This window comes from Ostrinia nubilalis, chromosome 28 (assembly GCF_963855985.1).
Source record: "Ostrinia nubilalis chromosome 28, ilOstNubi1.1, whole genome shotgun sequence".
Classification (NCBI taxonomy): Eukaryota; Metazoa; Arthropoda; class Insecta; order Lepidoptera; family Crambidae; genus Ostrinia; species Ostrinia nubilalis.
In genome coordinates, this window is record NC_087115.1 from 5,789,083 (window position 1) to 5,814,161 (window position 25,079).

Below are 25,079 nucleotides of genomic sequence, written 5' to 3' on the forward strand. Positions count from 1 at the left end.
TGATTGACAGTTATCTTTTTCTGCGCATCAGTCGGGTGTTACGTTTAGGAATCACAAACCTTCTGCTCTACAGATTTCTACAGATAACATAATATTAAGATTGGTACTATTAATCATCAATAATAATTTGCAGCATCTGTGTCCGGCGCCGACACGGCCAGCCTGACTATCGCACGGCCTCGTGCGCTTAGTCCAGGGTTTGTCCATCTGTAAACATTCAATTTCTCATTATCACAGCTCGTCCATTCCTGACTACAGAGCGTGCGAATATCATATCGTAGAATCACAATAAATACAGCTGATCAGGGCGTGATGACCCTCGATCAGGAAACCAAACCATTACAGCTGGCCCGGGCGCGAAGCCAGACCAGGAAACCAAAACATTACAGCTGGCCCGGGCGTGAGGCCCCTTCGACCAGGAAACCGGGGTTTAGGTAACATGGCCCGACGCGCAAGGCTTAAGCCAAGGCTCCTTCAACCATTTACCTCAAACCGCACCACTACTACTGCTGATCCAGGCATGCAGCCATGCGACCAGGAAACCAGGGTTTAGGTAACATGGCCCGATGCGCAAGGCATAAGCCAAGGCTCCTTCAACCATTTACCTCAAACCCAACTACCACTATTACTGCTGATCCAGGCTTGCAGCCGTGCGATCAGGAAACCAACATTACACCAGCGTGGCCCGGGCGTAAACAGCCCCTTCAACCACGGCAACAGGGCGGCCCGGGCGCCCTTGGCCCGGCCCCCTCAACTCACTTACTCACAAAGGCCCTTCCAGTTTACGTCAATCACAATAATTTCCGTCAACCTGCACCAACTCTCAATGTCTGAGTCAGCATCCTCCATGTAAAACTTGATGAGTTGCGTAGCGTAGGTGTGCATGCTGAAAGATTTATCTCCTTTGAATAGTGCCCTTCGAATCCCACTTCTGATAAAGGCACTGGGTCTCTATCAGAAGGAACTCTAGGGGTGGAATCTCCATAGGCGTGGGTTAACGGGCAAGGAGATAATATCTTGGATGGTTGACAACCACTTTTCCTACAATTTAACGTTCCACCAAACTCAACACGCTTTCAAAGATAACCTCGCAGCCGCCTGCTCACACTTGACATGACACAACTGATTGACAGTTATCTTTTTCTGCGCGTCAGTCGGGTGTTACGTCAGGCCTGGCTCACTCCGCGCGGTACATCCGATAATTACCTACAGCGAAGCGCCCCGCCGGCGGGTATTATATCAGTCGAGTGTCACGCGCGTGCTCGTCAGGACGCTGGCGTGCGTTGTAGTATGATTATAATTCTATGATCGAAGTATTATTTAAAAATGGACATAAAGAGAAAGAAATATTGTGCGGCGTTCGGGTGTTTAAATTCGAAAAGTAATCTACCGGATTTATCTTTTTTTTTTCGCTTCCCAAAGATGCTGAAAGGTATACCTTGATTTTTTAGAATCCAGCAGAGATGTAAACAAACACTTTCATACACAATTACACCATAATCACTTACGTGTTCATAATATCATACACATTATTTAACAAGCCCATGAAACCAACTTTATTTTCACGTTTATACAAGTTTGAAATCAATCTTTGAAACAAATTATTTTAGCAAAATACATGGACGATGAAAATTTGTGAGACTTGTCAAATTGACTTGACGTTTAAAATCATGTGTTATCTCCATATTGTCTATGACTTGTCTCTGACACATCAGTGCTGTAACCTGTGAGTCATAGACAATAATCTGTAAATTTAATCGATATTTCTTTAAGTATTCACTTATTCCGATTACTGATTAATTTTAAATAAAAAGTATACGATACTTTGTTAAGTTTTCCAGCGATAACTTCGACAATATTGGAGATAACGTAAAATTATTTTTCTACCTTTAGTGTATACTTTTTCGGAGTCAGTTTAATTTTTAGTCGGTTTTATTTAAACGAAATTATTTTCCTTTTTTATGCAATTATGCTTACGTATTGTTCCATTGCTTATTAATAAAAGAAAAAAAATCTTCTTTTAATTGATAGCATCTTATTAATTACCTCCCTAGCGGAATAGAGCAACAAAGGACTGAGCGAGCGAGATGTCACTAGTAGCAACACTGTCAAACAGAACTTTTTGCAACTATTTGAAGTTTAATAACTTTACGGATATCATTGATTGTTTTACTGTCCACAGTGTGTTTTTTGATTACATCTGTGCATACAGTTTGTTTCCTGTTCTCGAAAATTTCATAATCAGTTCACATTCAATGTTGCGACTTTGTTGCATATTTTTATTATTTTGACGATCACCCGGCGATGATACGCAAGTACTACAATAATTTCACTTCGCGATTAACGAGAGGTTTTGTCGCATCACTAGTTCACAGACTAAAAATATTTTTATGTCAGTTGGCCATGTTTGATGACATTTCTGCTGATTTCTAAAAAATTAGACTGTATGTTGGCCATGTAGGTACCTAATCAATAATTCTTAGGATAGTATAGGAACCTAACCTACTATGAAGGTTTTCCATAATGAATGCATACTTACCTACATACGTACCTCATTACAAATAAGTAGATTAATTATTTTTTCACTAGACAGCAACCCTAACAGCGTAAGAAGAGTTCAGAGGCACACGATAGAAAGAGACAAAACTTGTAGGTGAATAAAATTGTAGGTACGTAGTGCTGTGCGAGCTGAATTCCACTGTATCGCGTCGTAGCAAGACTCGCATTTATTTAAATCGTCTTGCGGAGTAATCCTTCTGTACCTGTACTATTACTTATTCTGTGGTTACGTTTAGGAATCACAAACCTTCTGCTCTACAGATTTCTACAGATAACATAATATTAAGATTGGTACTATTAATCATCAATAATAATTTGCAGCATCTGTGTCCGGCGCCGACATGTATAATAATGTTTATTTTCCCTGTTTTATATCCTTATTTTCCTGATCCAAATCCTTTCCAAATTCCGAATCCTTTCCAAATTCCGATATTAGGCAATTTTCCTCAATTCCCGTTTCCCCGTTTTTAACTCGACACTGGCTTACTTCCATGAAGCTAAAGATCTGTAGCTTCATGGTTACTTCTCAAGTGCGCTCTCATTTCCCGAAACAAAAAATATGTCTTCATCGTATTCGATCATTAAGTACCTACCTATTTAAGCATTTAATATATAGATTTCAACAATAAAAAGTATCACCTTTAAAATCATTTTTTTAATTAAATAAAAATGCAAGCATTAATTTTTTATATGATAAAACGAGATTTATACAGGGTGGAAACGATAAGTGATCTCACTCGATTATTTCTAAACTATACAAGATATCTAAAAATTGGTTACTGATCCTGAAAGTGCTCCACGAGCTCTATCCAACGGTATCAATAATAGGTTACAAAATAAACTGGATCTATCCGAATATTCAATGTTTCCAGCTTCCATCCATACATTTAATAAAACCACATAATATTAAAAACTATACAAGATATATAAAAACTGGTTACTGATCCTGAAAGTGCTTCACGAGCTCTATCCAACGGTACCAATAACAAGTTACAAAATAAACTGGATCTATCCGAAAATTCAATGTTTCCAGCTTCCATACATTTAGTACTGCCACAGTCATGGCACTCATGTCTTGATAAATTATAGCAAGTAAAGCCTAAAACCAATATTTTCCATGATTAATTGTAAATTAGAATGCAATTTACGAGTTCAATTTAAGTGTTTATTATTTAATAAAAAAATTAACACTTCTAATATTGTGTAGCTGGCATACATTTAGTATGGAGACTGAAAACATTTAATTTTCGGATAGATCCAGTTAATTCTGTAACCTGTTACTTATACTATTGGAAAGAGCTCGAGAAGCACTTTCAGGATCAGTAACCAGTTTTTCGATATCTCGTATAGTTTAGAAATAATCGCGTGAGATCACTTATCGTTTCCACCCTGTATATAATAGAAACTAAAAATAAACTGTTCTATGTTAAGTTGATTGAGTATATTTCCATAAAAGACAATACATAACCAAACGATGCTGCGTGTAATGGATAAAAAACGTAAAGTTATCATTTGTGTAAATGAAAACATACTTTTTTTGGTAAATGTTGCCATTATGTAAACATTTGAGAGCTGCTTAGCTGATCACGGCTTCAAATCCGTTGAGTGGCGTTTGAGAATACCATTTAAAATTGAAGGATACTTAACCAAGTGTTATACCATTTTGGAATCCTTACTAAATGCGCCAAATTATGACGTCACTTGCCACACTCGCGTAGTACATTTTTTTTTCAGTACAGTCAGTTTAAACTAGGCAAAATTTTTATTTTGAAAAATTTTTTGGGAATAATGTATTTTTTTCATCCAAGCTGGAGCAGCTGGTTTTGTAATTTTGATAACAATTTAGAGAAGCATTATTCAGGGTTACATAACAAAAAAAAATTTTGGAAAAATTGAAGATTTGTGGCAACACGAGTAAAAGGACCGTCACCTGGAGTATAATTTTTAGATTTTTTTTAAATGCCTATTATTTTGAACATATCGATACCTCTGGGCTCAAAGGTCGTAAAGGACAAAATACCGAAAATGAGTTATTTATACAGTTTTAATCAGAATTTAATTCTCTATCGATCTGTATATTTAGTTTGTCGAAATTCCCAAAAAATGTGCCTTTACGACCCATCATATTTGATAAGCTAAACAGAATTCATCGTGAAAATTGGGATGTAAATACCATTTGATTTTTTAGTACAGTTACCATGGTAGTAAAGAACAAGTAAACACAAATTTTTGGGCGTATAATGTACATGTAGTATATCTATTGTCCTATACAACCTTACATTTTCATACCCAAGTCTAAATAATTTGTCCTTTACGCCCTTAGATTATCTAAACAAATATTTTAAAAATCTACACAGTGAGGATATTAAAATAACTGTGAAGGTAAATTTTATAGACGTTTCTTAAAGTATTTAAGTATGTGCGTTTGGAACAAATGAAAGAACCTAAAAAATCATCAAAAATATATAATAAAACTATTTTAGATTGTAACATTTATGTGATTTGTACATATAAAATGATGATATCTACCCACATCGGGTAAAGTAATGTTGCTTTTTATTATTTCTCATATTTGAAGAAACTAGGTACTTGTCAGGTATAAGATAATTATTAAAAGATGATTTAAGAAAATAAAAACATGATAATATAAAATAACGTATTACCTAATTAAGTTAGGATAGTCATCATAAAAAATGAAAAAGCTAGATTTGTTAAAAATATTATGAAAAAAAAGTCATCTTACTATAGTACCTTAGGTGTCATTATTTTGTATGCACAAATCACACAAATACTACACTTTACAATTATTTTTAATGATTTCCTAGTAATTCTGACTAACGCCCTTGGTCAAAACCACTTTTGAGTTTTGACTGTTACAATTAAAAACTCATTAAACTAAAAAAACTCATTAAAACTCATTTATTTCTGTAAATAGGCTTAAAAAAAGCACTTTTACATACATTATAATAAATTAGTATAGTTTCTAAAGTTATTTGGATCAGCTAATAAAGAATAACTAGTAGAAAAAATATTTACACAACATGGGAAAATATATGTTGAGACTTAATCTACTAAAAAGCGTGAATACAGTTTTTTTTCGAAGTTATATTTTTATATTAAAAATAATTGGCTTTTAAAAACGGTATTATGTAGGAGTAAAGTAAGTGGATGTACTTTACTGGAATGAAAATCTTCCTACTTGTAATCTTACTTACCTAACTTTTCTACTTTTATACCAAGTACAATGACATTATTTTAAGCTACTATGAATTAATAATGTTTAATTTATTTAGAATTTAGAATAATAATTATTCTAAATTCTTTTTAAATAATATAATAAATAATTAATATAGTTTGGTTTTCGTTTGTCCTTAATAATTATATTCTATCTGCATTATCATAAGGTCAACTGGTGGACAGATTGCCCTATGGAATTAAATCCGCTATTTGTAGTTTTTCTAAACAATAATAATGATTAAATAAATAAATAAAATTAAATTGGTTTCGGTTTTTCCTGTAAAGTAGATATTTATGAAGTTTTATTTAAAAGCATCATATTATTTATTTTCTAAATTAGCTTTTATATCGGAAATAGTTTCTTCTAGTTCAAAGATATCAAAACTTCTACTTAAATAGTTTCATAAATTGTGTGCATTAAATTATGAAGCTACGGAAAATCATTTTATTTCATTTAAAAGACCATAATTCATTAAAAATATGTGAAGAAATGGTATATTATATATCAAACACCATAAAATATTAAATATTTAAGCTAAATCATCAATTTACCCTTTCATAATACCTTACCTGGGTGTCCCGTTACGACCCATGAAAACTTACAAAACTATGTAAATTGTCATTTATTACCTTAGTTTTGTAGTTTTGTGAAATAAAAATAGACTTACGTCCTGAGTAACTTGCCTAGGACGAATATTTGAGGGGCGTAAAGGTCTTTTTATTGTAATTTTGAGGGCGTAAAGGAAATCTATCTCAGTAAATACAGCTCTAGTCCAGTTTTTCAATACCTCTTCGGAAAATGCTGTGAATTCTAAGCACTTTCTTCATAAGTCATAATTTAATAGCTCAAAAAACAAAAAAGTTATCGTCGAATAAAAAAATAAAAAAACGTTTTTTGCTTCTCCTGAAAAGTCGTACTTTGTCCTTTACGACCTTTGAGCCCAGAGGTATCGATATGCCACATAGATTTTTTTTTATATTTCTCTGATAACCAGCACAACTTGCCTCAACACCCAGTTCCGGCTTGACGTTACATTACGGGACACCCTGTATATATATATATAAATATAAATGAATTGATGTTTGTTAGTCTGATTATAACTCGAGAACGACTGGGCTGATTGAGCTGATTTTGGTTTTAAAATGTTTGTCGTAGTCCAGGTCTAAACGATGAGTAAATTATAACGTAAGTAAACGATAAGTAACGCGCGCGATATTGTTTTTCTGTGACAGACAAAATTCCACGCGGGCGAAGCCGCGGGCGGAAAGCTAGTACAGTATATGATGCTAATAATACCCGGTTTCTGGCCTGGGGGGGGGGGGGGGATAAGTCATACCCAGCTTATAGCCTGGGGGGAGGGGGAGGGGCAAGCCTTACCCAGCTTCTGGCCTTGGTGGGAGGGGGGGGAGAGGCAAGTCATACCCAGTTTCTGGCCTGGAGGGGGGGGGGGGGGGGTAAGTCATACCCAGCTTCTGGGCGAGGGGGAGTCATACCTAGCTTATGCTTATGGACTGGGGGAAGGGGCTAGCCTTACCCAGCTTCTGGCCTGGGGGAGGGGGGGGTCAAGTCATAACCAGTTTCTATGGGCTGGGGGGAGGGGCTAGCCTTACCCAGCTACGGGCTTGGGGGGAGGGGGGGGGTGTCAAGTCATACCCAGTTTCTGGCCTGGGGGGGGGGGGGGGGGGGTAAATCATACCCAACTTCTGGCCGAGGGTGAAGTCATGCCCAGCTTATGACCTGGGGAGAGGAGGGGGGCGGGGGAGTCATATCCAGCTTCTAGGCTAAGATTAAATAGATTTCCAGGAGGGAGCAGCTGTCCTTTCCTGCAGCAGCTGGCCCGCCCATGGGAACGGCGAATAGTATACGTAGGTTTAACTCATTGTAGGTATTGCGTGTACATCGAAATGATCTTCATAACAATGTCTTGTAGCCTAGGCAGAGTGTATCTGCCTTAGCTATACCTTATTGTTAGAAGTAAATAAATTAATACCTACTTATACATTTTTATATTTTACTTGGAAGAAGACAACACTTAAGAACACTTCATTTGAATAAATCGCCAAATATACCACTGCACCGCGGAGAACCCAATCGCGTCTCTGCGTTCCATTGAATCGTATGAGCGTATGGATTTTTTTGCGATATTTATCACAATTTCTATTTTTAAAAATTACCTATCGATAGCTTACTTTATTCTGATGAATAAATGTCATTACAAGTTTTTCTCTAAAACTGATAGTTTGGCTAGAAAAAAATATTTTCTATCCACGCAGTACGCCGGCAGCGTTCGGATCGGATATAATGACGTCATCGTCCCCGCGCCGGGCGGTCAGTGAACTTTTTTAGTAATTTGGCCATAACTTCGTCAATTTTTTGTCGTAGAACAAAAATTTTTGGACTGTGTATTAAGGATTTCTTAGCCCTATAAATCTGCATTCACAGCTAAAAATCGAAATGATCCTCATTAGTACACAAAACAAGGATCGGTTTATGCATATGATCTAAACTTAATTGAAATACTAACAATTGCGTCTAATTAATAAAGTTCATAACAAAAGCATGTGCAAAGCATAAAACTAGGATCGGCGTTTGCATTAGGGCCATATTTAGTACAATAGCATTTACATAATAAGTCATAAAACCAGGATTGGATTATGCATTAGAGCTAAGCATGAATGCAAACAATGAGCAAATTCTAATCATTAGCGAAACAGATTCTACTTTAATTAACTTAGCTACTACAAGACAACAGTTACTATTTCTATTAACTATCTACTTAGTAGGCACGGGAAGCGTGCATGGGACGATACAACGCGATGTCCAGTCAGTTCGGTGTTACGGAAGCAGACCTTACCATCGCGGTGTGGGCGAGTTCAATCCGGCGGGCGCATCGTGTGCCGTGGACCGTGGTACGGAAGCATCGTGTGCCGTGGACCGTGGTACGGAAGCATCGTGTGCCGTGGACCGTGGTACGGAAGCATCGTGTGCCGTGGACTGTGGTACGGAAGCATCGTGTGCCGTGGACCGTGGTACGGAAGCGCGGAGCGCTCCGCTCCAGGCAGTGCCTGCTATTTTTTTTTTGTTTTTTTTTTGAAGGGACGCGCGCTGGTAGCTTGAGGAGCTTTTCCAGCTTCACCGGGCAGAGTGGCGAGTACAGAAGGTACTCTAGCCGTTTGGCGATCGTCGGTGCGCGTGCCGACGAGGCCGAGTGTGGGCTTCGCGATGCGAAGCCCAGGCTCGTCCGCGTCGGTCGCAGACCGACGTTCGCGATCGGGCCGTATCGAGCGCATAAGGCGCCTGATCAGTGGCGAACCCAACTAGAGGGTTGCCCACCGCGGTGTTGGACCAAAGTCCAGCCTACGGCGGGCTCACTCTAGTGGGCCCGATCGAGGGGACTACGGACGCGGCCTGAGGGCGCCACGGTAGGCTCGGACCTCGGCTCAGGCCGTGTCCGGGGGACGGATAGGGACTGCCTGCTAGGCCGGCTCGCACGAGCCAGCCGGTGAGCGCGCGTAGACCTCGCTGTGACGTAGTGGCCGGCTCGGCGCTGGTCGCTCGAAGTAAAAAGGGCGCGCCGGGTTACAACAATACTTTGAGAATAGTAACTGAGTATTATGTATTTATTTTTAACAGAGTTATAAAGTTGCCTTTTTAAACGGTACTTTCTCAATTATTTATTTAATATTGTCTTAAGTATGTTATTCTAATGATGGTAGTTCATTCATGAACATGATTTTGAAATTACTTACAATTTGAGACAATATTATAGTTATTAATAGGTATTTTACTAAACAAAAAATATACCCTTCTGACCCACCGCACTACCAAACCACACTACCAGTAGTGTCGTGGGGAATATTTTTTCCCTTCTACACTACCAAGCCAGTAGTGTCGTGGGTAATTTTCTATGGCCTTACATCTTCATTCCCATCACTACTACCATAACTAAATGTAAAATTTGTAAAATTTTGGATTGTTTTGTAATAAATTATGTTTATATGCAACCCTAACCTCTGTGCAATTTTGCAGTTTGACGGAATTTCCTGAAAATAAAATATTACCTAAAAGGGCTTATGTACATGTTACGGTTAATGTACAAGTAAAACGCTTTCAAATGATACCAAACATGGCATATGTATCTTAACTTTATTTTTTTACTCTGTATGGTTTGTCCGCTAGAGGGCGCCACATTAGATTTTGTGAAACCCCATATAGCCTATAACCAGCGGACAATTAAGACGCTTCTAATGATTATGTCATTTGTCGAATTCTGATAAGTAGTTTAGAAGTTACGAGGGAACAGATGAACATACATACATACATAGCCTGTCAAAATCATAACCCTCCTTTTGCTTTGCCGTAGTCGGGTAAAAATAATTTAATTTTTGTTTTTCTTTCACGCAAAGTTATATAGGTATAAGCCCTTTTAGGTAATAATTTATTTTCAGTGAATTCCGTCAAACTGCAAATTTGCACAGAGGTTAGGGTTGCATATAAACATAATTTATTACAAAACAATCTAAAATTTTACAAATAGTTATGGTAGTAGTGTCGATGGGAATGAAGATGTATGTTACCCACGACACTACTGGCTTGGTAGTGCAGAAGGGAAAAAATATTCCCCACGACACTACTGGTAGTGTGGTTTGGTAGTGCGGTGGGTCAGAAGGGCAAAAAATACACTGAAAAAATGTTTTGTTTGTATTAAACACGAACTATTTATTACTAATGAAGTCTTGATTACCAACACAACAATACCTATTCTTTTATGATTGACCTAAAATGTATATTTTCAATTTTTTTTGTAATTCATTCTACCACTATATTTTTTTTGTCTATTAATATTTAAGGAGAAAAATAATTTTGATTTTTAATTGTTATTGTGTTTAAATTTTGTCCCTGTCTGCATGATAAAAATAACATTTAAGTAACTTATCGCCTGAATAAACTTTACTGAACTAAACAACTTGTATCATTTATAAACAGAAATATATCGAGCAGATATCTCTCCGCTTTGATGGAAACCAGGCCTTAGAAGCGTGAAGAAGCGCTGCAGCGAGCCACAACAGCCACACCACAGCATAGAGCAAAGTAATTTAAACGTAGGCACCACAGTGGCACGCTTGCTTGCTTGCCGCATGTTTCATGTTCGACTAGTTTTCATAAGTTGCACTTTTTGATCGAATCCGTCAAAACTACAAAAAAAGGCCATTCGACCATTTTTCGACTGGTTTGCGATTAAAAAGTGCACTTTGTTTCCACCAAAGCGGAGCAGAACGGAGCGGAGCGAGGAGTGTTTTCAATAACCAATCATTTCTTTATTTCCACTTCTCCTGTCCGCTCATCACTCATCGCAGCTCCGCCAAGCGCGGCGCCGCACGTGTACGTTACTCCAGCTGGAAAGTAGCTCCTAGAGTGATATGAGTAGAATGTATAATTAGTTCCCAACATGGTGTAAATGTGCGCCGAATTAGAGATTAGTGCGTGCTGTCGTTTTGGTACAAAACGAAAAAAACGATTCCTGCTGGAGTAACGTTGTTCTAGCAGGAAAATTCTAAACGAATGATCGGAAAGAGAAAAACTGTGTACGAGCAGATAGCTTATATTTGTTATATTATGTGAGCTGAAAATGTGATTTGTGCGTCTTCAGGTTTTCGAGATATTGCATTTCCTGCCAGGGTAACGTTTTGCAGAATGCTCTATCTCAATAACCGTTATATGTGCGCCTATAGAATAAACACACACGAGTAGCTCTTGATTTGTGCGTATTATGTGAAAGAAACATGTTTATGAAAATACTTATAAATATCAAGCAATCGAGCTTTCTTCAAAATCCGAAAAAATCGTGTAGCGCCTGAATAACAAAACATACAAGCTCACTGAAAACTGTATTCGATCCTTCTTAAGACGTATTATAACCATAGAAAGTTTCAAAAACGCACATTCATGGGTCATTGAATAATATCACTAAAAGTAATTACGACGGAGCTATAACTTTGACGTCAAAATACAAGGAATCAGCTACACCAAGATGAGCGGATGTTAACCGTATAATTAGAGCGTTTATTGAACAAAATAATATAAAATACAATATTCAACTTAGAATGTATCGCTTAAAAAAAGATATGCATAAAAATATCTAATTGTAAATACTGGCTGGTTATCCGACCAAATTCGAATGCATACAAAAAAGCGACGGATTCATACACCTGGGCAGGTTATAGTACCTATACTTAGGAATTCCCACGGGAACAGGAATTAGCGGGAAAATCATTTTGTATGAAAAATCTAAACGCTTAACGGAAGTTAGACGCTTGAAATTTGGCATGTAGGTACCTTAGTAAACTCAAAGCTTAGTTACAACAAGGAATTCCCGAAATTCCCACAGGAATTAGCGGGAAAAGTCCTTTTGTATGAAAAATCTAAACCGCTTAAGTAGACCTGAAGTGATGCAGTGACCGCGCGCTCTCCGCCCTCTATCTCGAAAACGGTTCACCGTATAAAAAAAGTTTTTAAACAAAATTTGTAGAAAATTTAGTATTCTACAATATTGATAATAAATACAAATAGCAAAAAACCCACTGGAAATGAGATATTTCTAAAAAAAGCGCAAATAACCGATTTTTGTGACCGTTGACCTTGAAATTTAATAGTTGCTTACACCCTACCATATGTAGGTTTTGAGACAACTTTTAGGGTGTCAATATACACGTATTTACAGACTTACAGCTGGGTATCTCGAATTCCGAGGTGAACTTACTATAACGACTGGACTATGTGGTGCCTGAATTTAAATTACTTTGCTATATGCTGTGGTGTGGCTGTTGTGGCTCACTGCAGCGCTTCTTCACGCTTCTAGGCCTGCTTTCCATCAAAGCGGAGAGATATCTGCTCGATATATTTCCGTTTATAAATGATACAAATTTTTAGTTCAGTAAACTTTATTAAGGCGTTATGTTACGTATATAATGTTATTTCATCCAGACAGGGACATTTAAACACAATAACAATTATAAAAGAAAAGTATTTTTCTCTTACAATATTAATAAACAAAACAAAGAAAAAAGTGGTAGAATGAATTACAAAAATGGGAAAGTATACATTTTAAGTCAACCTTAAAAATTAGGTATTGATAGTAATCAAGACTTCATTAAGTAGTAACGAGTTAAATAAAACCATTTTATTAGCTTTGGTGTTTTTTTTTTTTGTTTAGTAAAGAACTTAGTTAAAATACCTATTATAATAGAATAACTTAAAACTATAATATCTCAAAATAAAATTTCCAAATCATGTCCATGAATGAACTTCTATCATTAGAATGAGATATTAAGTAAATAATAAATTGTTATCTCGAATTGTTAAAATTTCAAAATCATGTTCATGAATGAACTACCATCATTAGAATAACCATAGCTGGGCATTAACTCGTTAATCCGTTAATCGTTAATTAACGAAGTTAACATTTCTATTAACGGATTAACTTTTAAGTTAACTTTAAAAAATGTTAACGGACTCGTTAACTTCCGTTAAATTATCCTAAGTCCGTTAATCGTTAATCCAGTACCTACTATTTACCAAAAAGATACAGCAAGCACGCTGAAAATCACTAGAAAAACGCGTTCTGACAAGTACGTTTGGGCTTCCAGAACTTCCAGAACCCAAAAACAACAGTTTTTGTAACCAGAACGAACATTTATTTATTAATTTACAAGCTTTATATTGACTTCACTTGTTAGTATGTGTGGGGCAAATCTTGCAACTGAATTTTAGACCAGTTCTCAACCGATTGAGCTGAAATTTGGTATACTTATGTAAGTAAGATGAAAATGCAATGTTATGGTACCATTAAGCTGGTCTGATGATGGAGTCAGGAGGTGGCCATAGGAACTCCTAAATGAAACGGCGGCATCGCATCGAATTTGGGTTCGTTGGATTTGTCTTTTCGAGCACTTTAGTACTAGATGATGTCCAGGGTCCTGATGATGGATTCAGGAGGTGGCCATAGAAATTCGAAATGAAACGGTGGAAACTTATCGAGTTTGTGTTTGTTGGGTTTGTCTTTTCGAGCACTTTGGTGCTAAATTGTATTGTAATTGAACCAAGGCTCTGAGATTGAGATACTATAGACTAAGAGCTGGTGAACGCCAGACCTACGTCATTTTATAAAAGCTGAAAGTTTGTCAGCGTATGCTCCCAATATATGTAGGTTAGAATGTTGGTGGATTATGAAGTTTGGGTCATCGTTGCTTTGGCAGCTATCCTAAAAACTGGCAAGGAGTTGGAACTGTCAAAACTGTGTGGCTGATGTCGAAACAACTTCTAATCATTGCCTAAATATTACACGGTCATTCTCACGATTAGGCGTTCTCAGCCTAATTACCATATCATTTTTGAAATTTGGCTTATTTGACTTAAACGCATTTAAATATGAAACACATGAAAAGTACGAATTTAACAATCGTTAAGGCGTCAAATTATTCCAAGCAGTTTTCGCGTAAATGAGACCCAAAAATTTTATGGTCACGGTAATTAGATAAGGCTAATACTTAATCTAACGGTAATTAGAAAAAATATGTAAAATAGCAAGAAAACAATATCTTGCATTGATAAATTTGTATATAAATATTAGCGTCATAAAAAACGCTGTAGGTACACTTAATAACCCTTTGAAAAAAGGAAAACACTCATTTCTATTATTTATTGTATCAAGATATTTTCAGTACACTGCAATTATCGAGGCTATAACAGGAACACTTAGTTTCGGCCAGAAGGGGCTACGTGTCACATTTCATCAGAATCTTAATCATCATTTATTTGATTTCAATGTGGTACAAACGATTTAACGTACAGATAATGGATCAGGAGATCTCACAAATTTGATTTTTCGGATATGCATACATCGAAAAATTAATTAATGATTTAAGTGATTTTTCCTCTTTTTAATCTATCTGCGATCAGCCATCACCCATTATCAGATTAAATTGAATTTTTTATAATGACTTTTCCAGCTCAGCATATCCCATGATTTGTCACCTCGATTCTTTTACAATAAGTTTTCAGATTGATGCTATTCGCTTTCTCCTGAGCCTAAATGCAGAATTCTTAGAATTTAGAAGGGATGCAGCAAATAGATTGCATGAAGGTCTAGTCTTTGGTTGTAAGCTTTACAGGATTTTCCACACCCTCTTTGACGTTTGGTATCACTTCAGTGGACTTTGTAAACCAAGGTGCACAGCTCAAGATTTTTAAACCTTTATTTTGAAAACGTTAAAGTATTTCTACATTTGCGAGGCTAAGTCGATGCCATGTCTACATGGGTTTTAGGATCCATTTGTATATAGTTTGTTCTCCAAGCTTCTTCTGTCCAGTACCCATTGCATAATATCACGAAGTTTTTTCTATGCATAACAAAGCAGGTAGGATGCAGTTTAGGATGGTACAAAGTGCCTATACACTCTTGCCTTGAAAAGTCCCATTGTCTGTTGATTTGTTCTCTTTTGTTCTTAATGTGATCACGCCAGGTAAGTGTTACTGTTGGAAAATCTCATCTTCTTAGGGCAAAGGTATTATGGATAGATGTTAATGGTATTATATTAGAATTAACTAATGATTTAAGATGTTAATATCAATTATACTAATAGTAAAAATAAATATCTGGTACGAGACATGTTTCATGCAGGGGTGACATCTCCTGGCCATCAGAAAGCTCCGATTTCACTCCAGGTAACTTCTTTTGTGGGGTCACCTTAGGGGTTAAATATACTCTTAAATCCAACAACCATGCAGCAACTGAAGCTGAACATTCGTCATGAAATCGAATCTATTTCGAGGTTACTCTAACGAAAGTTTTTTTAAATTTTGATTGTCAGATTGGAAGAAAAGTCCGTACAGTTGTTATGCGAAAGTCTAGGTATATTTCATATTTTATCATCATACTTATTCAATCGTTGGTGCAATTTGTAGGTAATAATTTCATACAACGGTGATTATAAATATACGGTAATTAGTACATGGAAATTATAAAACGATAGTTTTTCTTCAAAATTTCCAAAATCTTCAGCGTATGCAAATACTGTCTTACTACAACGTATGAAGGCCAAAGTACTGAATCTATTTAAATTAACAACGTGGATCTACCTTAAAAAATCGAGTATAAAAATAAGGACATGGTAAATAGAAATATAGAAAACCAAAGATATGGTAATTATACTCTTACGCAATTCATCGACGGTACGCCAACGCAATAGACGTCTACTTGCTAACAGGTCTTAGAACTAACTAAGGGCTCGCGTCGTGCGCGTAAATGATGTGTCAAATATTATTATTTAGGCTTGTGTGCCCAAAAATAGAAAACGTCACGGGAATTAGGACTTTCGCTCGGACAAGCAGTTTTTTAATTCTAATTATTTACAGAATGGTTCTATTGAATAGATATTTTGCTATGCGTAAGACAATCTTTTGTACTCTTTAAAATGTTGAATGGAGTAAACCAAATCTATACGACATAAAAATTACAGCCAAGTTTTAACATTAAGTCGGTGTGCGGACGCGTAACGGTAATTAGAGAACAGAGGTTCATGAAATTAATTAAGTCACAAATACTTAAAATAGAGGCCTATGATTTAATGCACAACTGGATGGGGTTGTTAAGTAACGTATAAAAATACTTGCATGTCTCTAATTTGTCATTTTTAACGATTTAACAGCCCGTACACGCAAAAACTAGCTCATCTGAGAATGGCCGTACACATAAAAATCAGATTTTATGGTATAACGTAACTAAGTAGAATTACAATTAGTCTATGGAATACAGAAAAAGCCACCGTAAAAGTTAGGCTTGCGTTATACCATAAAAGCTGTTTTTATATAAAATATTAGGGCAATAATTAGAAGTAGTTTCCTCATCAGCCAGACAGTTTTGACAGTTCCAACTCCTTGCCAGACAGTTTTTTTTAGGATAGCTGATAAAGCCACGATGACCCAAACTTCATGATTCACCTACATTGCGAGCATACGCTGACAAACTTTCAGCTTTTATAAAATGACGTAGGTCTGGCGTTCACTAGCTCTTAGTCTTCTACTAAAAAGTGTAAAATAAAATTATAATAATAAAATACTTTTTTTTAAAACAAGCTTTAATGTTGAAATGCAGTTGTTACTAAAAGTACCTACTTATTATTATTCTGTGCTAAAACGAAAAAAATAATTGTATGCAAGGTTCAAATAATTTCGAAAGCTTGTAGCGCAAACATAAATAAAAGAAGAATAAATTCCGTGCGCGATACAAGCTTTCGAAATTATTTGAACCTTGCATACAATTACTTTTTTCGTTTTAATATCATGTATTAACGGATTAACGATTAACGTTAACTTCCGTTAAATCTTGCTAAATGTAACGTTTTAACGTTTAACGAAGTTATTTTTTTTATTAACGGTTTAACGATTAACGAAGTTAACTATTTGATTAACGGTGCCCAGCTATGAGAATAACATACTTAAATTATGTCAATATAAAATTAATAATTGAGAAAATACAGTTTATAAAGGCAACTTTACAACTCTGTTAAAATTCAATAAATAATACTCAGTTAGTTACTACCTATTCTCAAAGTATTGCGTAAACCTATAGCTTTGAAAATATTAACTGAACTGAAGAAAAATATGACGGTAGTGACGTACCTACCTACTAACATTGCCATAAGCATAGCTGGGCATTAACTCGTTAATCCGTTAATCGTTAATTAACGAAGTTAACATTTCTATTAACGGATTCACTTTTAATTTAACTTTAAAAAATGTTAACGGACTCGTTAACTTTCGTTAAATTATCCTAAGTCCGTTAATCGTTAATCCAGTACCTACTATTTACCAAAAAGATACAGCAGGTACGCTGAAAAACGCTAGAAAAACGCGTTCTGACAAGTACGTTCGGGCTTCCAGAACTTCCAGAACCCAAAACAAATTTTTGTAACCAGATCACTAACGACACTTGTTAGTATGTGATGTGTGGGACAACTCTTGCAACTGAATTTAAGACCAGTTTTCTTAAACCGATGCAAAGTTATGGTACCATTGAGCTGGTCTGATGATGGAGTCATGAGGTGGCCATAGGAACTCCTAAATGAAACGGCGGCATCGCATCGAATTTGGGTTCGTTGGATTTGTCTTTTGGAGCACTTTAGTACTAGATAATGTCCAGGGTCCTGATGATGGAGTCGGGAGGTGGCCATAAGAATTCCAAAACGAAACGGTGGAAACTTATCGAGTTTGGGTTTGCTGGATTTGTCTTTTCGAGCACTTTGGTGCTAAATTGTATTGTAATTGAACCAAGGCTCTGAGATTGAGATGCTACTAAAAAGTGTAAAATAAAATTATAATAATTAAAAAACTTTATTAAAAACAAGCTTTCTGAAATGCAGTTGTACTAAAACGAAAAAAAATAATTGTACTAATGCAAGGTTCAAATAATTTCGAAAGCTTGTAGCGCAAATACAGGGTGTCCCGTAATGTAACGTCAAGCCGGAACTGGGTGTTGAGGCAAGTTGTGCTGGTTATCAGAAAAATATAAAAAAAAATCTATGTGGCATATTTTAAAAATAATAGGCATTAAAAAATCTAAAAATTCTACTCCAGGTGACGGTCCTTTTACTCGTGTTGCCACAAATCTTCACTTTTTCCAAATTTTTTTTTTGTTATGTAACCCTGAATAATGCTTCTCCAAATTGTTATCAAAATTACAAAACCAGCTGCTCCAACTTTTATGAAAAAAATACATTATTCCCAAAAAAAATATCAAAATAAAAATTTTGCCGTTTAAACTGACTGTACTGAAAAAAAATTGTACTACGCGAGTGTGGCAAGTGACGTCATAATTTGGCGCATTTAGTAAGGATTCCAAAATGGTATAACACTTTGTAAAATCTTGCTGTAATTGTCGACAATTTTTGTTTATTGGAAATAATCCCGTTTTTAACTTTATCTACCTTGGTTAAAAATATTATTCTAATGTGCCCAAAATTTAAGTTTCTGGCTTAAGTGAGGTGGAGAAGCCATTTTAAAAGGTATGAGCGGGACGGAGAGGGCCATCTTACCAAGCAGGGATGTTATGGATATCCGTAACCGTAACTATCGGATATCCGAAATAAAAAAATGTCCATAACCGTAACCGAAACTGATTCAAAAGTTACGTATAGTTTCGGATAAAGGCCAAACTGCAAAACTCTATGAAATTTGCAGTATACACGCCGCAGCTGCAATGCCGCGCTGCCGATTTCATAGTTTTGCAGTTTGCGGTTGCAGTTTGCGGTCTGCGGCCCGTCTTGGAATTGTACCTTAAATCTTAATATTTGTTACCAACTTGTCTGGCATTCGCTGGTACCATCTAATATGCCAGCCTGTTTTACCTTTATCATACATAGGTGTCATCTTAGTTGGTACATAAAGTAGCTATGTGGGTCACGCTCACGCAGCATCTTGCTATTTGTATTATACCTACATTTTTGAAATTCTAATAATTCCGTAACCGAAATTATCCGAGACTTTCGGATAATCTGAAATGATTTCATATCCGTGACCGTAACCGAAACCGGTATAATATTATTCTAATATCCGTAACCGTATCCATAACCGAAACTTCATATCCTTATTATCCCTGTTACCAAGTACAAGTGCAGGCAGAGCAGGTAGTAAAGGCGCGCGCGCACGGGTGACTTTTGTCACAGTATGTCAACTACTAATAACTGTCATGGTGACAAAAGTTTCTGACTACCGTACAGTCAGTCACAGAAACTTGAATTTTGGGCACATTATAATAATAAATAATTTTTAACCAAGGTAAATAAAGTTAAAAACGGGACTATTTCCAAAAATCCAAAAATTGTCGACAATTATAGCAAAAATTTACCAAGTGTTATACCATTTTGGAATCCTTACTAAATGTGCCAAATTATGACGTCACTTGCCACACTCGCGTAGTACATTTTTTTTTCAGTACAGTCAGTTTAAACTAGGCAAAATTTTTATTTTGAAATTTTTTTTGAGAAGAATGTATTTTTTTCATCCAAGCTGGAGCAGCTGGTTTTGTAATTTTGATAACAATTTAGAGAAGCATTATTCAGGGTTACATAACAAAAAAAATTTTTTAAAAAAGTGAAGATTTGTGGCAACACGAGCAAAAGGACCGTCACCTGGAGTAGAATTTATTGATTTTTTTTAAATGCCTATTATTTTTAAAATATGCCACATAGATTTTTTTTTTCTGATAACCAGCACAACTTGCCTCAACACCCAGTTCCGGCTTGACGTTACATTACGGGACACCCTGTATAAAAGAGGAATAATTTCCATGCGATTATTTGAACCTTACATACAATTATTTTTTTTCGTTTTATTATCATGTGTTAACGATTAACGTTAACTTGCGTTAAATCTTGCGAAATGTAACGTTTTAACGTTTAACGAAGTAAATTTTTTTATTAACGGTTTAACGATTAACGAAGGTAACTATTTGATTAACGGTGCCCAGCTATGGCCATAAGTGGTCCTATGTTCGATTCTCCTTGTTGGTAACTTTGGCCTTTTCTGTGTGCCTCCCAATACAGGATGGAAACGATAAGTGATCTCACTCAATTATTTCTAAACTATACAAGATATCCCAAAACTGGTTACTGATCCTGAAAGTGCTTCACGAGCTCTATACACAACGGTACCAATAATAAGTTACAAAATAAAATGGACCTATCCGAAAAATCCAATGTTTCCAGCTTCCATACATTTAGTAAAACCACATAATAAAAACTATACAAGATATCCAAAAACTGGGTAAGCACGTACGCGGTAAGCACTTTCAGGATCAGTAATCAATTTTTCGATATCTTGTATAGTTTAGAAATAATCGAGTGAGATCACCTTATCGTTTCCACCCTGTATAGTATACCTACCTACTTACACCAAAGACTTTTAGCTACATCTTGTACTGCTCTTGAACTACTAACCAGGGTGCGGAAACTTCCATACTACGGTCATCGAAGTGAAACTTGCTTCCAAACAGCGACATCGGTGGATAAATTCAAATACTTTTTAACTACCCTAAAACGCTCTAGATGTCGCTGCTCCTGTTTCCTTCATATTTTCATTTTTTTTCTTAATTAAAATATATTTGAGAATATTGTTAATTACAATGTTAAAACTTTTTTAAAATGAAATTAATTTGTTTTAATTTAAAACTGAACGGTGACATTTTTTGTTATAATTTACTAGAGTAGTAGAAATTACTATTTAACATAATGCAACTTTGTTTTTCCTCCAAAATGGCCGGTGTTGTTTTTGCTATGTTAAATGCATTCTTGTTTTCTTAGCCATCTTTTAAGTGTTCTGTGGCCCTATTAAAGTATTGAAGAGTCGAGTCAAATTAAAGTTCATTCCTTCGTACCTGCTGCTGTTCTGGTTCATCGGAGTTTTGTTCGTTCCTTCGTGAATCGCGAAGAAACTTTCTGTTATGTTCACAAGTGATCTGAGTTTTCTCAATGTGCAAATGATTTTTAAGTGTTGTTGAAAACTTTGCGAAAAGACGCTTTTGGTGTATAATATTATGTGTGTTCATAAATAAAGTAAAATTATTAAATTCAAAAGTTTTTGTTTATTTGCATTTCCATGTGCAATGTAGAATTTTTCCAAAACCATTGTTTTGAAAATAATACAATACGTACACCATAAAGATAAATATTTTTAAAATAATGGATTTGAAAAAATTCTACATTGTACATAATAAAAACAATAATTCTTTGAGTGTTATGAGGGCCTATGTGTGCGTGAACTGTGTGTATGTGTGCGTGGACTTTATGTATGTATGTGTGCGTGGACTATGTATGTATGTGAGCGTTAAGTACGTAGGTTAAGTACAGGGAATTTAACACCAGGCTGTCAAATAATAGGTTCAAAAATTTGACAGAGAGGGCTCTCTATTTCCTATGTATTACTTTTCTCTATGCTACTAACGACGAGATGGTCGGACGCGGTGAGGAGGACGGTGGGCGGGAGTGCATCGTGTTCGTGCGGTCCACACAGCTTATGACCGCAGTCTGTGGAGGAACACTATCTGTGGTCGCGATCCTCATCAGTGAGGGAACGAGGAAGAAGAATACTACTAACTATACCTACAACCGACTGAAATAATTACTGAAGATTTTTTTTCTATAGCATATAACTTCCACTGAACTTGGGCAACGATATCTTGGGAAGATTCGGTTTATGCCGGTGCTCTTGCGATCCGGAGTCACTCGCCGATGAGTTACAATGATGCTTCAGCGCCTCACGACGTTCACGAATGTCAGTTAGTATTCTTTGACACCTTGACTCGATTTTCGATCCCTCAGCGGTCTCTGAAGTATCCATCGATTCCAAATTGAGATTGACGTCCTCCAATCTCGTAAAAAGACTGCTAATTCGTTCGGCGGCAACATCCAACATGGCGGTGGATTTTACGGCAGAAATGTCCCCCAGCTCATTTTCCACAAGTGATATGTGGCCTTTGATGTATATTCTCACATTTATCAATTTTTGCTTGTCTTGATGAGCAAAATCACTGCTGGTATCCTCGCCGGTTAGGGGCATTTTGAAAGCACGCAATAAGTGGTATGCAATGCGCTAGCGTCACCCCGGGCCGGCCGCACACAACACGAAAAAAACTGCTCCAAGTACAGATTCTCAGTACAGACTCCTGCATCCAGCTCTGAAGGACCATGAACAGAGTGATGCGGCAGGTACAAAAGACACATAACTTCAGTGATATTCTATTTATTGCGAAGATAATTTACAACCACGTGCACACACTTGAATGGTAGGAAAAAGAGAGACCATAGAGAGGGGCCATAGAGCATACAACGCTTCTGGGTTGCCAGATATCGTTATTAATTTTTTACCAAGACTGTTTACCTCAAATCGGTTTTTAACCTGTATGTTGTTTCCTTTCGTGTTTAATTAAAGTTGATTTTTTAGTAGTCTTATAATGGCAATAGTTACATGAGAACGGTTTTTCACCTGTATGTGTCCTTGCGTGTATATTTAAAGCTGATTTGTTAGCACTCTTGTAATGACAATAGTTACATGAGAACGGTTTTTCACCTGTATGTATCCGTATATGTTTAATTACATCTGATTTTACAGCAGCCTTGTAATGACAATAGGCACATGCGAATAGTTTTTCACCTGTATGTGTCCGTATATGAGTAGTTAAATTACATTTAAATGCGGTCTTGTAATGACAATAGTTACATGAGAACGGTTTTTCACCTGTATGTGTCCGTTTATGAGTAGTTAAATGAGATTGTACAGCAGTCTTGTAATCGCAATAGTTACATGAGAACGGTTTTTCACCTGTATGTGTCCGTATGTGAATAGTTAAATCAGCTTTTCTAGTGGTCTTGTAATTACAATAGTCACATGAGAACGGTTTTTCACCTGTATGTGTCCTTTCGTGTTTAATTAAAGTTGATATTTGAGTGGTCTTATAATGACAATAGTTACATGAGAACGGTTTTTCACCTGTATGTGTCCTTTCGTGATTAATTAAAGTTGATTTTTGAGCGGTCTTATAATGGCAATAGTTACATGAGAACGGTTTTTCACCTGTATGTCTCCGTATATGAGTAGTTAAATTAGCTTTGTCTGCGAATGTTTTCGAGCAATGTTCGCATGAGAATGGTTTGTCGCCCGTGTGCACACGTCTATGGCGTTTCAACCTCGCATTAATTCGGAAGACTTTTTTACAAGTATCACATGGAAATGTTTTTTCTGTTGCTGTAATTTGTTTCGTTTCATTTTCATCATTTTGTTCTATATCTTCCGTGTCCATATTCGTGTCTGAACTGTCTAATTTATCTGTATTATCTTTATAATTTGTGTCTAACGGGTCATCCGATTTAAATAATGGCACTTCATAATATACCTCGTTTTCGATTAAATTATTACTAATGGCCAATTTTGTTTCATTTTTACTATTTGGTTTCACAGTTTTAGTGAATTTTCTCTTTTTTATAGTCACTTCACTGTTAGTTGCTTTTTCTTTTTTCTTTATTGTATCCATATCTTCTTTCTTAGGCATCTCTGTGAAAAGAAATAAACGATGGTTCACAAAAGATTTCAAATAAGATAGATAAAATAAAATTGAAACAGTAAAATAAGTAATAAAACAGCCAAGTGCGTGTCGTGGCACGCGCACTGTAGGATTCCGTAGTTGCCCCTCGATTACCTTACTACAATATAGTTGTTTCTTAAATTTTGTTTTGCGATACAAGGTTTTATCCGTTACATAAACACATAAAGCTCATTTATGAGTTTATGTAACGGACGCCGCACCTTCCGCGACGCGAACTTTAAAGATTTTCTTCTGACACAATCATAGTGCCCCAACAATATTGGTATTATTTGAAAGCTCAATAAATATCCTTAAAGAAAAACACATTTAATTTCTAAATAAATGATTATCATATACCATAAAATAATGTGACTTGAAAAAAGACCTCACTTTGGGCTCACCTCTGGGATCAATTAGACCACATTTTATGGTTATAAAACCAAATAATGATCACACGTGTCCTCTTTAACAGATGGATAGCGATTTATCCCGACTTAAGGCTTGGTATTTCTGCTAAAGTAGGTATTTCGCGCTGTCAAAATCTGCGCGCGCAATACTTCGCCGAAGACAGCGCGCCAAAGAGCTCTCGCGGCTACACAGCATAGAAATACGCAGTTTAGAAATACGCAGTTGGTTAGGTTAGGTTGACTTCCTTCCGTTCAAGCATCACACTCACAGCACTTTCTAATACAAATCATATCCAAGTGATACAAATTAAAACAACTTTCAAAATTTTTGGGAATATATTTTAGAATCGAATAAATATAGAATATAACTGCCAAAGTAAACACGGTTCAAAGAGGCGTGGCGTCACCCGACCTTCCGGAAGTTCCGCGCCGGCTAAAAGAATTTCAAGATTACGTCACCCGACCTATCGGTAGATCCTCGGGAGCTTGAGCGATTGGAAAAACATTTTATGATCAGTTACTCGTAGTAGCGATTAATTAGAGCTTGGATAATAAATTATAGTTGTTGCAATTCACGAAACTTTGCGAGATGGTTAATTACATTAATCAGTACACGCATCAATTTTGTTCAGTCTTTTTGTTTATTAATAAATAAAAATATCATACTAAAATTGCATACATACATATTTGTTTGTATTGGTCTGGGTGTTTTCTTTCCATAATTTATGTATAACGTATGTAC

General features: G+C 36.2%; 2 protein-coding genes across 4 annotated transcripts in view; one reads left to right on the forward strand and one right to left on the reverse strand.

Annotated features, from left to right (window-relative positions):
- Positions 1–25,079, reverse strand: part of LOC135085285 (zinc finger protein 37-like) — a 165,358-nt gene that overhangs the window by 127,672 nt on the left and 12,607 nt on the right. The window contains exons 6-7 of one of the 3 annotated variants that reach the window (XM_063980055.1): positions 23,003–23,899; positions 21,860–22,834 (exon numbers count right to left, since the gene is read on the reverse strand). The exons of 1 other annotated variant lie outside the window; for it this stretch is intronic. In XM_063980055.1, the coding sequence (XP_063836125.1) occupies positions 22,743–22,834; positions 23,003–23,899 (989 nt within the window). In that variant the 3' untranslated portion in view covers positions 21,860–22,742. Of the gene's footprint in view, positions 1–21,859; positions 23,900–25,079 lie in introns of those variants that run through there. One more of the 3 variants, XM_063980054.1, reaches the window with a different exon arrangement.
- LOC135085268 (zinc finger protein 271-like) overlaps positions 1–25,079 on the forward strand; it is a 195,831-nt gene that overhangs the window by 38,461 nt on the left and 132,291 nt on the right. The window lies entirely within an intron of this gene.